Genomic DNA, 13,615 nt, shown 5'->3' with positions numbered 1-13,615 from the left:
AAAAAACATATAAGGACACTTCTGAGAATTCCTAATACTAATAAAATTACATTTTCAAGAAATGTCTTTACCAGGTTTTGTTGGTGACATTTCTGGAATAGCTGACATTGTGGGTCTTGAAGAAATATGCTGCTTTTCCCCAGAAGCTGAAAAGAGAATCCAGGTTTTAAAAGATGAAGTGGCATCGAAGCCACTAAAATACCCCAGTACATAGCTTGCAGAAGCTGCTCTGTAAAAGCAAACAATACAAATAAAAGTCAAGGCAATAAAAAAGCTGCTTGAGAGTCAGCTGTGGGATGAATGACTGAACAACCAAGCTGATGTGTCCTATGGTACAGATATAAAATGAGTCTGATCACTGCTATTTCTGTTATGATTCCGAGACAAAGAATCTGTGTTCTTTTGAAAAGCTTAGGTAGAGAAAAATTCAAATCAGAATGAAGCATCCATAAAACTGCTCATATTAATATGGAAATATGTTCCTCAGTTATTCAGTCTGGACTGAATGCTTTCTGACTGCTAATAATAAGAAATAGTTGACATGAACATATTGCACAAGTGATGTGAGAGCCATGTTTAAAGTTTATGACTTCTGGTCTTACTCCAGTCCAGAACAGTGAGGAAAAAGTGGAAACTGCAATGCAAATATATGCTGTTTACCTATTGCTGTAAGAAAGATCAGTTGATCAAAACTGGTCTCTGAGAAGTTAACAGAACAATAAAATTCTTGAGATACTGAAGCAGGCAGCTTCACACAGTTGGTATCAAATCACTTTCCTTAACATAGTCATCAAATTCATATTTTGGCCAAAGTGGATTTTTCTCACAACTGCCTCAAAGTTACTTTGATGTAAATAGGATTCTTGAGAAAGACCATTCTTGGGTAGAAAATGGCTTAAAAATATCTTTTTGTTTTTATGACAATATTTTAAAGAAAAAAAATCAGAATCTAGGAGAAATCATTCTATGATTACTAAGACCATTTTTGTTAAAAACTCATGGCATGAAATAAATATGATCTATTTCTATGAGTAGTGGTATATGAAAAACTCAAAGAATAAGTACTCTTGATATTAAGAACACTCAGGGCTGGTTAAAGTTGAAGGACAAGAAATAAGAAATCTAAGTAGCCTGATTCTTCATATCAAGACAGAACGTGATTTTTTTTTTTTTAAGAGAACATGCTGCAGAGAGCAGTAAAGTCACACTTGACTAGCTGCTACAATTTTTCCATCTAATGAAGATAGTTTGATTTGACTGAAACGACCTTGGATAAAATAAGATTTCTCAACTTTAAAAGGAAAAAAAAATATTTCATTCATGCAGAGGCAGGATAACTGTCAGTACCACCCATGGAGAATTAACACAGCTGCGTCACATTTGTGTTCAGTGTGAATTCTGCAACAAACATAAGCGAAGACTTCTCTAAATTTATCTTTGATCAGAAACTAAAAGAACTGACTAAAGTTTAACAACTAAGACTAGAGAAAACACGAGTAGTCTCTGTATGCTATAATAAGCTCATTTCCAGACAACAAAAAACATTAAGGCTCATTTGCCCAATTCCACTTCACTGTTGCCATAAGTCACAGGTTTGAAAGGTGATTGAATAGTTCCTGTAATGTGGCATTTTCATGTGTTGGATTTCAGATCACATTGCCTCTCACAAAGACACTGCTAATAAATACACATTTTCTGCAGCTATGTTTACTGAGCTGGACTTAGCCAACACAGTAACAACAAATGCAAGAAGCTGTCTGTTACATAAGCTTTGTATTATTACCCTTACAATACTGTACACCATTTGTAAATATATAAAGAAGCAGCTTCAACTAAGTTTTCATTCAGAAGTCAACTTTGTATATGTTTGCTTTGTTGTCTCAGCAGAGTATACTGGAGAATCAAGACAAATGATTTTGAACTTAGTCCCCAGAAAAAAAGAAATCATTTGATATAATATCAGTTATTTAAATCATCCTAGCATAATAAGAAGCAGAGATGACAGCCTCATAGCAACCCTCTGTGGTTTTTTATGACCATATTCTAGGAAAAATCTCATATTCAAATACAAATTAGCACTTTCTGCCTAAAAACCTATGGTCTCCACAAATATACAGGAAGAAATAATGAATTATTAGCAGAAATAACTACAAAAAATTTTAAATGTCAAAATGCTGTACTGAAGCAGTCTTTTGAATATTAGAGAATACTTTATAAAGTTACAACAGGAAACCAGTTTTCAAGCATTAAATCTCCTTAAAAGTGCCTGTTAGCAAAACATTCCCTCCCCAAAGGATACTTACACCAACAATCCCAGATTCATCAAAGGTTCACAATTTCCTCTCATCTGCTAAATTCTGACCCACTATCTCCCCCACAGCCCTTTAGTGATGTGATACTACCCTGCAATAGCCAGATCATATCAACATCACTTACTTGATGCTAGAACTACTGTACATGGACAATTATTACACAAACACGAGGCCTTAAGGAACAAATGAAAGAGCACTATAGACAACACTGAAAAGCCAGAACACATAAGAACCATTGGAATTGTATTACTTAAATATCAAGAAAGAGCAAGGATTGAAAATTTTAAAATATGTCATTTACCAGTCTTGCGCTCTGCCATTTTTGCAGATGTAGATGTTTGGGGAGTGGAAATAACAAGAGGAAAGTCATGTGAGGCTGCAAAAAAATATGTGCCTCATTATTTAAAATATACAGGAACCATCACACCACAGCATGATCTGATAGCATGGACTTGAATGGTTTAGTGTCCAAATAATAAAGAACTGAAGAAACATAAAAGTATATTGTACAAAATAAGCAAAATTTTAAAAGGAAGAAATTAATATGCAAATGTATGTGAAACCAATATGATGAAAAAATTAAAATGGAACATGAGAAAAAGAATGGAAAGAATTCCAATGAGGTTAGTAGAAATATAAGACTGAAAAAGCACAAGAATTCTGGGCAATGGAAAACAAAGAGAAAGCAAATTTACAAGATGATAATACTGAAACAAATACAGTTTTTTAAAGTGGTAAAAATAGAAGAACGTATAAAGGAATCCAGGCAACATCACCAGACAGGGAAAGAGAAAGATAAATCCTTAGCCCAGCCAAATTCATATGTTTTGTTATGATTACAAGTATCAGATTTCTCCACTGTAAAACCAAGAAAGATAAGAAAATTCCTTTAAATAATGCAAGGCATGAACTGTAACTTCCCTGGAAAAGACTCTGAAGTGCATGACATATCTCAGCTGATAAGAGAGCAATAATGCTATGGACAAAAGGGCCACCAGAACATAGCAAGACACTTAATATGGTTCAATACACATCCAATTTGAACTTCAAGGGTGTAGGCCTGCCAGCATGCTCAAATAATGCTGTTGTAACCCCGTGGGACCAAAAATACTGCCAGGCCACAGGACTGCCAGGCGTTATACAACTGCCAAGACGAAGCAAGGTATCACCACAGACATCTCCACACATGGTCATCAAGAACTTTTCCCCAAGACTGCACACCTATAAGACTCAGCTTGAAAAAGTGCTGAGCCACTGCATGTAAACTAGGTTCCTATCCAGTTTGGACAGGGTGATCCTTGCATTACCTTCCAATCTGTCGGTTTTTTATTTTATGGTAAGGGCTATATCCAGTGCCTTAAGTAAATATGGAATTTTGTGTATGAACATTTCACCTCCACACTTATGCTTCACCCCAGTGTAGGCTCAAGAGAAGTAACAGTTCAGCTATCAGCAAAACAGGATCTCTTGGGAGAATTCCTGCCTGGCATTGTCACCAGATCTGCAAGAAACATCGGAACCAGATAAGGTTGGCAGCTCAGCCAGGCCACAGAGGCTGTCGGTGTTTTCAGCCTTGTAGACACGTGTTGTGATTCACCAAAAGCTGCAAAGAAGCACTGTTCTTAAACACCTAATGTGACCACAAAAGCAGCAAGAGAGCAGAGCATTCCCACTCCCAGGTGATGGCAAGGGAAAGGTGTGGGCAGATGACATTCAGCCGCCTTGGAAGTCAGTGGTGAAAAAACCAAGAGCTGCAGCAACATCTGGACCAGGCAGCCCTGGTGGGCAGCTGAGCTGCAGTGCTGTCCTCTTGTGCCAGCCTGGATGGAATTGGCCTCCTAAGGATGCTGTTGTGGTCCAATGTCTCAGAGAAAGGAAGGCCCACAAGCAAACCACAAAAAAGCAGGGGAGTGGAAGCTGAAGGCAAGGTGCAATAATTCATTCTCTATGCAAGCTCTCACACAGCCCCTGCAGAAAGAGTTTGTCAGCAATGGAATAAGCATGGGGTCACACAACAGAACTGCAGAACAGGAGGTGTACTGAGTGCTTTGGCAAGCCAAGCTGCAGCAACAAGTGTGCTTACTCTCCATGGAAGATGATGAGGATGCTGAGTGGTTTGGGGTGGGAGGTGTGATGGGGAATGAGAGAGAAAGGAGAAAATGAAAACAGGTGATTTTTTTTTTTTTTTTTTTTTTTGGTAGTTACCCATCACAGTTTGCTGGGTTGTCAGGGTGGAAGGAGTGGTGGACTTCAGCCTTGGTCTTCGAGTAGCTAAGATCAAACACAAAAACCACCTTCAGGTCCTTGGACAGGCTGTTGGTGCATGGGTGGTATCAAGACAGAGCTACAAACAAGGAGAGGAGGCCCTGCCTGGGGCAGGTTGCCATGGCACAGCATCACTGCCCTTAGCAGCAGGATGCTGTCTCAAACAGGCACAGGGAGCCCAAGGGAACAGAGTCCCCCTACAGATGGAAGCCCAGAAAAAGCAGCAGCAAGACTACAAATGGAACAGTTTCTTAGAAGGAGCCATAACTGCAGCATGGATCCACTTTTTCAGACATCAAAACATCCAAACAGGCTCCTGGCTGCAGAGAAAAGCACAGCCAAAGGAAGTAACATAGGAAGGGAATCACTGGCTCTTTACCCATCACAGTCCTGGTAGTTTCTGGTGAAGCAGACAAGGTGCATTCCAGTCTCTGAGACTGTAGCAAGTCTCTGGCTTGCCACAATCAGACATGGAAATGATCTTGAGATATTCCCACAGCCTTGTCACAGCAGTATGAGCAGCACTGGTTCACAGCCCCCAAAATGTGCATTTTCAGGGCAACATCTGCCTCTTGTCAGTATCCTGTGTATCTGATCAAATCAGCAAGCAACTGTCTTGCCGTTGTTGCAATGAACACAATAATCTTAGAAACTCAGTAGCTTAAGGGCTCTCCATCAGCAGAAAAATGGCTGAATGACTGCTTCACTAAATCACTTTTTTTTTAGTATGGCAATTGTGTTTGCAAGCCAAAGTGCATTAAAAATGTAGGTATTGCTCAAAGCAGATTGAAAATTATTTTGAGTGATGGAGGGGAAAATAAAAAAATGAAAAGATTATATTTACCCTTCCTTGGTCTTTGGCTAGCAGGGTAAGGAGAAGTAGATTTCGGCTTTGGTCTCTGAGTGACTAAGATTAAACCAGAGAACTGTCTTCAGACTTTAAAGGCAAACATTTTTTTTTCAAAGCAGTGTCAGTACAGAGTTTTAAATTACTGAAGCCTTTATTCAATTCAGGGTTTTTTGCATGTTATATTTTTACTCAGTTTTTAAATCAGGATGGCCTAGCTAAATCAATGTAGAATACAAAGAGTTAAACTTTTAGCTAACTAGGTCTACAAAGCAGAAAATTACAAAGAGGCATTGAGGAGCTTAAAAATTAAGTATAAACTTTCCTATCATTTATATAAATGATTGTCAACTTCAAAAAAACAAATTAAAAATATTGCTTTCCATATTTAAGCATTACCAAAATTATCTAAATGATGTTGGAATTGCTGTTTACCCATCACTGTCCTCGTGGTTTCCAGAGAAGGAACAGCTGTGGGCTCCAGGACTGGTCTTGGGGGAGCTAAGATCAGAGATGAAAACTATCTTGAGATATAATGGCAGTCTCTTTATGCATATGAAAGCATCACTTTAATCATATACAAAGAAATCAGTATTTAACGTGTGGTTTCTCTGACATAATTTATCTTTCAGATAAATCCTACATCCATTTTTTTGTCACTTTGTATGACCAGAATTTATTTTTAATCTGAGAAACCATGAACTAGCTCTGATTATTATCTTCTTCACCATCCTTAAAAATCTCAACTTTGGAGCTAAAATAATAGATGGCTGGCAAAAAAAACTCAAACAGTAGTTCCTCTTCAGAAAAAAATGCATACAGAAAATGCATACAGTTGAACTTAATAAGAATTTTCATCAATAACCAAACCAAGTACTAGAACAAAAATATTTTGTGCTTTCTTAACTAGAATCTATAAGAATATCTAATGGAGAAGCATCTCCTTAATTTACAGGAGTAAGTTGTCAATCTGACGGGGCTCAAAATACTTCAGACAGAATCTCATATCCACACTTTTAGAAAAGCACAAGCTAAAATGAGAGTCACTTTTTTCCCCAGAAATTCATGAAGAGATATGTAAATTACAACAATGAAATGAAAAGATCATTATAAAAATCTCTTTACTTGGATAAGAACGTATTATTTTAAAAAAAAGAGAGAGTTTGATAAAAGTGTAGATCAAATTCTTAACACAAGCAGAAGACAGGTCAAATAGGAGATACCTCAGAAAATGGAAAATAAAAAATTTTGAAACTGCTGTCACACTTGGAATAACACATGATAGAAAAAGTGGAAGAGCACAAATTTGATGGACTGACAAGGAAAAAAATTCAAACATTGAATTTTTTTTAAAGAATCCGGTTAGACTCCTGCACACAACAGATAAAGGAAAATTGACAGCTGGGTCTGGCCTGAGATGTGTTTACTTTCTTATTTTAAGACAATACATAGGAAAATCACAGCAAAGTGTATATTGACATTGAAAAACAGACAGAATGGAGGAAAACAACCTTATTACTAAGAAGTACCAAATCTTACTTGACTGTGCAGTCTTAAGACTTGCAAAATTTTAGTCTTTTCTTGACACACCCGTTTGATCACTACTGCATTATTCAGGACCTGTAAGCTAGCTGCACTCTTCTTCAAACTTGTGTTGTGCCTGATGCCAGGAATTAGTATTACGGGACTTAAAAAACCAACCCACTGGGCAACACTCAGTGGAAGCAGTATGAAATAACTGTCTGAAATCATCAACATGGAAACAGAAGTGAACTTGTCAGCATGAAACAACTAAACAAAAAGCAACACTTCTAAAATGACATTACTGTAATTTACCAGTATCTGGTATTTCCAAAGCTGTGAAAGTTTGGGAAATAGAAGCAGCATGAAGTAATGCTAAACTTGAAAATAAAACCAAAAATCATGCTGTACTATTTTGAAATGGCAAGAACCACCACTGAACAGCATCATACTATTTTATGAGCTCTAGAAAACTCTTGGTAATGTTTAACATGTTATACTCTGCAGAAAGGTAGACCCTCAAATGTACACTAAGCAATTAAGCATGACTTGAGAACCACAACACTAATGGACAGACACATGACCACATGCAACCACTGACCAAATTCTTAGCAGAATCACACGAAAAGAAGTAGTGCTGTAGAGTTAAATAAGAGAAATACAAGGCTGCTCAAAAAAGGAGAACAAATTAAGAATAAAAACTAGCAAACTGGGACTGCATGGAAATCTTGCCTAGAATTACAAGGATCAAGAAGGAGGATATCCCGGTGCTAAAACTGGGGAAGGAAAAAGGATGACAAAGAAGGACCTGTACCACATGAAACATATGAAGTGTCTTTTGTCAGATATAAATGGCTGACAGTTGCAATCAATTTCCCCTTTAGTAACGGATTTCCTTCAAAATTTAATTTCTTCCAAAAACATAAAGATCAGACATTACACTATTGGCATGCTAATGAAGTGAAATCTTTCCAGCTGGCTTTCATTTTGCTATTTCTTTTTCTTCTTTTAGATAACTGTCAGTGGTCCTGGCTGAATAAAAAGCTTTTAAACTCAACTATGAAATAAGAAAACCACATAATTTTCTTAGGATCAATTAGCCAGTGTCTGAATCTTCAATGACATGTTTTTGTAATTCCAGTTTTGAAATCTGGGCATTTAGAAGTATGTCTATGTTTATACAGAAAGCCTCAAAGAAAAGCTTTTCAAAAGGTGTTGGAAGTTCAGCAGTTTCCATTCATTTCTTAGGACTCTGAATACTTCAGCAAATAAGGATATTCCACTTAGAAAACTAAGGCATAGGTCTATTTAAATTTAATATTTACTGTAAATCCAATTGGATTTTTAAAGATAAGAATTGCATGTTGTAGCCAAACATGGAAAACCTCCAAACTACTAGTTCATTATTTCACACAAGATGTCATAAAGAAACCTGCTATTTGATACTGCACTTTCATACCTGCAATGAATCTTCACTTATGTCAAACTGAACAAACTATTTAACGAGGCACTATGTCTCCTCTGAAAATTCCCAGCCATCAAGAGGATTAATCTTATGAGAAATCATTACCAGGTCTGGTTGGTTGCACTTCTGTGGTACCAGGTGTTTTGGGTCCTGCAGAAACAGGCTGTGTTTCCTCAAATGCTGAAAAAAGAATCTGAGCTTAAAATGCTGAGAGATCTGTGACTTAATGGATTAGCACCAAACAGCTTAGTGAATGCTGTACAATTCCAGATGATGCTAATGCAAAGCTAAGCAAGGTGGCAGATGGCATGGAAGTGAGACATGAGACAGCTGTGTCATGACAACAGAAGATGATGTCTTCTAATACGGTCTTCTGGCCTTGAAAATTGAGTTCCAGATGCCCCCCAAAATTCTTATCAGCAAGGAATTTTATCTTTTTTTTTTTAATTTGAGGGAATAAGAGCTAGAGCAATAGAAAGAGAAATAAGCTGATGATGAGATATGACAACACTGACTTCAAGCAGTTTTTAAGCCAGTAAAAAATATGTTTTTCAGATGGTTACACAGACATAAGAATGGTGAATAAGCAGCTCTCTGAGCATTGGTAGCCAAGAATCTAAAGCAGATCTTAAAATTAACATTTCCAGATCTACATGATAAGATAATATATAAAGAATATGGAAATAATCTGCTGATTACCCATCTCCATCTCTCTGGTTTCTGCAGAAGGTAGAGATATAGATTTCAAGGTTGGACTCTGAGTAGCTAAGAACAAACACGAGAAAAAATTATGATGCTGAGACAGACACTATAATTGTAAATGTTACAAAATCTAATTTGAACTAAAAATGGCAAGTTTTTGTTTGGTTTGAAGCTCTCTTCTATGACCTTTATCTCATGCAAACCTTGGCATACATTATCTGATCAGGCTGAATTCATATTACTGAAGAGATTTTTTTCTTCACAGCAAAGAAGCTACAACCCAAACAAAACATTTTCACATCACTCACAGGTTTGTAGAAAGTAATTACTATTGCATTATGTGTAACTGTTTTAAAAAGAGGTGCAGTGGAAAAAGAGAAAAAAAGAGCAGCACAATGAAGAATGTGAAATAATAATGAAATTAATACACAGGGTTTTTATCTGTTATGATGTAATGAGGACTATCAGAAAGACCTTACGGTTATTTCACTTTGAAGTATGGATAACCTGCAGTGTGCTTTAATGAAAGCAAGGAATCAAGGTGGAACTGGGCATTCTCACCTAAAGGCCATTATGAGAAAGTTTCCACCATGTGTAGGTTCTGCACTACTGTCCTGCTTCTAGGAAACAGATCCTATTCAACTGTGTGTATACACCATTAAGTACCATTCTTTCCGTTCTTTCCTAAATGCCTGCCTAGGTTATAACAAATTCAGAAGAGAAAATTTCCACCTAAAATTTTATTGGTCTTTATCCAGATGTTTTTTGAAAAGCATTTATACCAGAAATTTAAGCTTCTCTGAATGCTTGAGATTGAGAAAAACATTCAAATAACTAGGTGTAGAGTTAATTTTTAATGTAGGCAGTATGAATATAAGCAAAAAAATGAGCAAAGTTTTTTTTCATATATTGGGTCTGCTTTCCCATTTACTTTCAATCCAGTTTATTATATGAGTAAGTATGATCTCAGGTTACTATCCTGATATAGGACTCAGCAGTTGGACTCAGGTGATCATTGTACATCACTTTGAACGGAAACTACTCTATTCTAAATTTATAGATAAGAAAATAATACCAAAGAAGCTGTATGATTCACAGTTTTTGGTAAAAGTTTCCAATTATCCATTTGCATACAGTTAGAACTATGAAAAATCTCCCAAAGGCATCAGAACAATGAAAGCATGTAAAAAAAGCTATGTTTTGAGAAAGGTTTCAGTTCAAAACCGACCACACAGAAAGTTTATAAACCAAAGGAGATGTCTCCCTCTGGCATAACTGAGATAGAAAAATAAGGGAAAAAGTCTTGAGGGGAACTAGGGCAGAATACAGCTCACTTCAGAAACTAAAATTTGCTTTCTTTGCTAGTTTTATGACAGCAGGTGACCAAGACATGCAGAGGCACAGAGCAGAGAAATCTCTGTATGACCTCTCTCTCGCTTCTGTAACTGAATGTAACCAAACTTCTTCACTGCACTTCTTCGCTACTGTTAAAAAAAATATATTCCTTCAAACATAACTTGGAAACAGATGTCAAAAACTTTAGCAAATTACGAACAAATTGTGAAGATTATTTTCATGTTCTTGAGAACTTGGTTCAGATATGCATTTCAAAAAGAAAGAAAATTTCCTGGAAATTATTTTAAAATTTGGCAGGCTGCATTAGACAACAACATGCTATCTAAATAAACCAGCACTTTTATTTGCTAACTTCTTGACTAATGTTTAGTGAAATCCATACTGATTCAAGGCTGCTCCAGTTCACTAGTGTACCAGCTGTTTATACAGACAGCAGCAGCAAGTTGTTTTTGTAGAATGAGCTAGTTATGACTAACACAATGACTCAGTGTAGAGAAATACAGGCCTGCTAAGAAAGCAGAGGTCTTGAGAAGAATGAACAAGGAATTTGGTGTGAGGGAGCACAGGCATGGGATGATAAGAGATGGGGACCGGGTTTGGCACCGGAGACCTCATGGCCTGCTCAGGTCAATGATAGTTATTGAAATTGCACACCTAGAGCTGGATAAAATTTAATTCAGGGGTAACAACAAAGAAGTAGCATCTAACATAGACAAATGGCACTGTTTATGGAAAACTTAGCTGTAAGAAGTCTCTCAGCAAGAGAAAGAAAGCAGACAAGAAAGCAAGAAAGCAAGCAGAGAGGAGGAAGAAATGATCAATATGAACATCATATTCCTCCCAGCCCAACTACAGATGCTCATAACTTGCTGAAGCATCTCCACTGATCATTAAGACAGGCATGAAATCACCAAGCTTAGGACACAGCAGCGTAGTAGAAGGGTGAGAAAGATACTAGGAAAAGGGGCAGAAACTAAGAAGTTTGTGTGTTACTATTTTAAGTATAGTACTGCTATTATTGAGGCTTTTTCTGCATATAGGTAATTTACCTGCATTAATGTTATTTTACTCTAAGACTTAAATCTAGGCTTATGATGACCCTTGAATTAGATAGGTTGTTCATATTTCCATTTTACTGATGATAAATTCATGGCTTCACATAAACATACATGTATATTCTATACATATATGTAAATACGTGTCTATACATATCCATACAAATGTGTGTATATATATAAAAATACAAGTTGTTGTTGTTTTTTTTTTTAAAGGTTTGTTTCCTCTTTGCTGATAAGATTTTGACCCTTACATTTTGACCCTAACACAGCTAAAACTATTTTGAAAATATGAGCAGTCCCATAATTTCTCAAATATCAACCCTCTCCCAAAGTGATCTGAAGTCCATGGCCAAACAACTAATGAATTTAGAAATGAGCAAGTGTAGATGAATAATTAAACTACAACAATACTATAAATTACAACACTGTTTTAACCAAATATACAAGTATTTGGCAAACTACTTGGAAACCCACAGAACTGATGTTGGCTGGAGCAGTACTCCAACTGTGAAGTACAGTCAGTCTCAGAAGCCTGTGGTGTACTGCCAAGAAATACACAAAACTATACTTAGGTAAGCATAAATTGCCATCATTGTTCTACAGATAAAGATTAGCCCATATATCCTCACAAGATTTTGGTTTTTTTTAGAAACAAGCATTAATCTGAAGCATACTGTCACAACAATAGAGCAAAACCAGATTTAGAATGAAAGAAATTTGCAATTTTTTTTTTTTAAAAAAAGCTAATGGCTACCATATTTTACATGCAGGATGATATTATTGCAGCTGAAGCATTAAATCCTACCAGCCACAGGAACACCAGAAGAATTAGATAATTTTTCATTGAAGTTTCTCAAATTCACAAAGAAAATAATTACCAAGTTGTGTCAATGGACTTTTTGGAGCATCAGAGGTTCTGGACGCAGCAGGAAGAGGCTGTATTTCATTAGAAGCTATGGTAAAAGAAATAATCCAGGATTTACTTGATTAAGAGCATTACAAGACACATTATGGATCCATATCTTGGTTTATAAAATGCTCACTCCTGAAACCAATAATCTTTAATTAAAAAGGAAAAAATAGCTCCAACCTAGAAAAAAATTGACACGTTTGTCACCTGAAAGGTGCATGGAATACAAATGAAATCACATTTTCCTTATTTGTAGTAAAAAAAAAACATCTATCACTGGAATTTTATAATGAACATCCTCCAGTTATTATGATGAGCTAGTTTGAAATTAAGCAGTGATTAGTCTTGATTAAATTTCGTATTTTAACCTTTAAAAACACAACAAAGAAATTAGCAAGGTTGATTATGATTAAAAACTTATTAAAAGTTTTAATGAAAATAGAATTGACTGATGGTTTATCTTCAGTAAATTCTGGAAATCTGCTTGCAGCTGTAAATGAAAGAAAGACAAAAGAGAGTATGGCATTAACATGAATCAGTAGAAACATTTAACAGTATGTTTATTGACAAGCACTAGAAGTCCTCTTCTGGGAATATATCTGCATTTCAGTCTGGCAATGCTGATGATTTTTTCCATTATCATACATCATTCTGTATGAACACCACCTGTGTGCTAGAAAAAGCTGATCAAAATTTAAAAAACACCACCACCCACCCAAGCCACCTTTATAGATTTGAGTACATAATTTTGCGTGGTTTGGAGATTAAACTACAGGCAACAAAGACAGAATTCTTAACACAAGAATAAGTAGATGCTGTGCCAAATCATAAAATTAACAATACTACTACTTAAAAGAGAAATGTCTCAGAATGAGACATATGAAAATTAGTAGAGCTCTTTTATCCTCCAGGACAAATACAATTATGTAATGACACGTGCAACATAAAATCTTCCTTTTGTATCACTTGATGCTACCTAAATGCCCTGTCTTCAGAAGAAAGTCAACTCTATTGGTGAGGTTAATTATACTGATGGGAATTTTATATGTTAATCATGTAGATCGCATAGATGGAAAGGATTAATTTGAAAAATAAAATTGAAGCACACAATGAAATCTGCTAAAAGTAGTCATATGTATAAGAGTCACAGTTCGGGCAGAGCTAGATGCGTCCTGCTTT

General features: G+C 36.2%; 1 protein-coding gene across 1 annotated transcript in view; it reads right to left on the bottom strand.

Moving 5' to 3' along the window:
- ABI3BP (ABI family member 3 binding protein) overlaps positions 1–13,615 on the bottom strand; it is a 145,320-nt gene that overhangs the window by 75,959 nt on the left and 55,746 nt on the right. Inside the window, exons 12-19 of the mRNA XM_071758351.1 lie at positions 12,405–12,479; positions 9,110–9,175; positions 8,516–8,590; positions 5,860–5,925; positions 5,422–5,484; positions 4,518–4,583; positions 2,614–2,688; positions 72–146 (exon numbers count right to left, since the gene is read on the bottom strand). Of these exons, the coding sequence (XP_071614452.1) occupies positions 72–146; positions 2,614–2,688; positions 4,518–4,583; positions 5,422–5,484; positions 5,860–5,925; positions 8,516–8,590; positions 9,110–9,175; positions 12,405–12,479 (561 nt within the window). The remainder of the gene's footprint in view (positions 1–71; positions 147–2,613; positions 2,689–4,517; positions 4,584–5,421; positions 5,485–5,859; positions 5,926–8,515; positions 8,591–9,109; positions 9,176–12,404; positions 12,480–13,615) is intronic.

This window comes from Heliangelus exortis, chromosome 1, assembly GCF_036169615.1.
Source record: "Heliangelus exortis chromosome 1, bHelExo1.hap1, whole genome shotgun sequence".
In the NCBI taxonomy this organism is placed as follows: Eukaryota; Metazoa; Chordata; class Aves; order Apodiformes; family Trochilidae; genus Heliangelus; species Heliangelus exortis.
The sequence above is the reverse complement of the archived record's forward strand: the minus strand, read 5'-3'. Positions and strand labels throughout refer to the sequence as shown.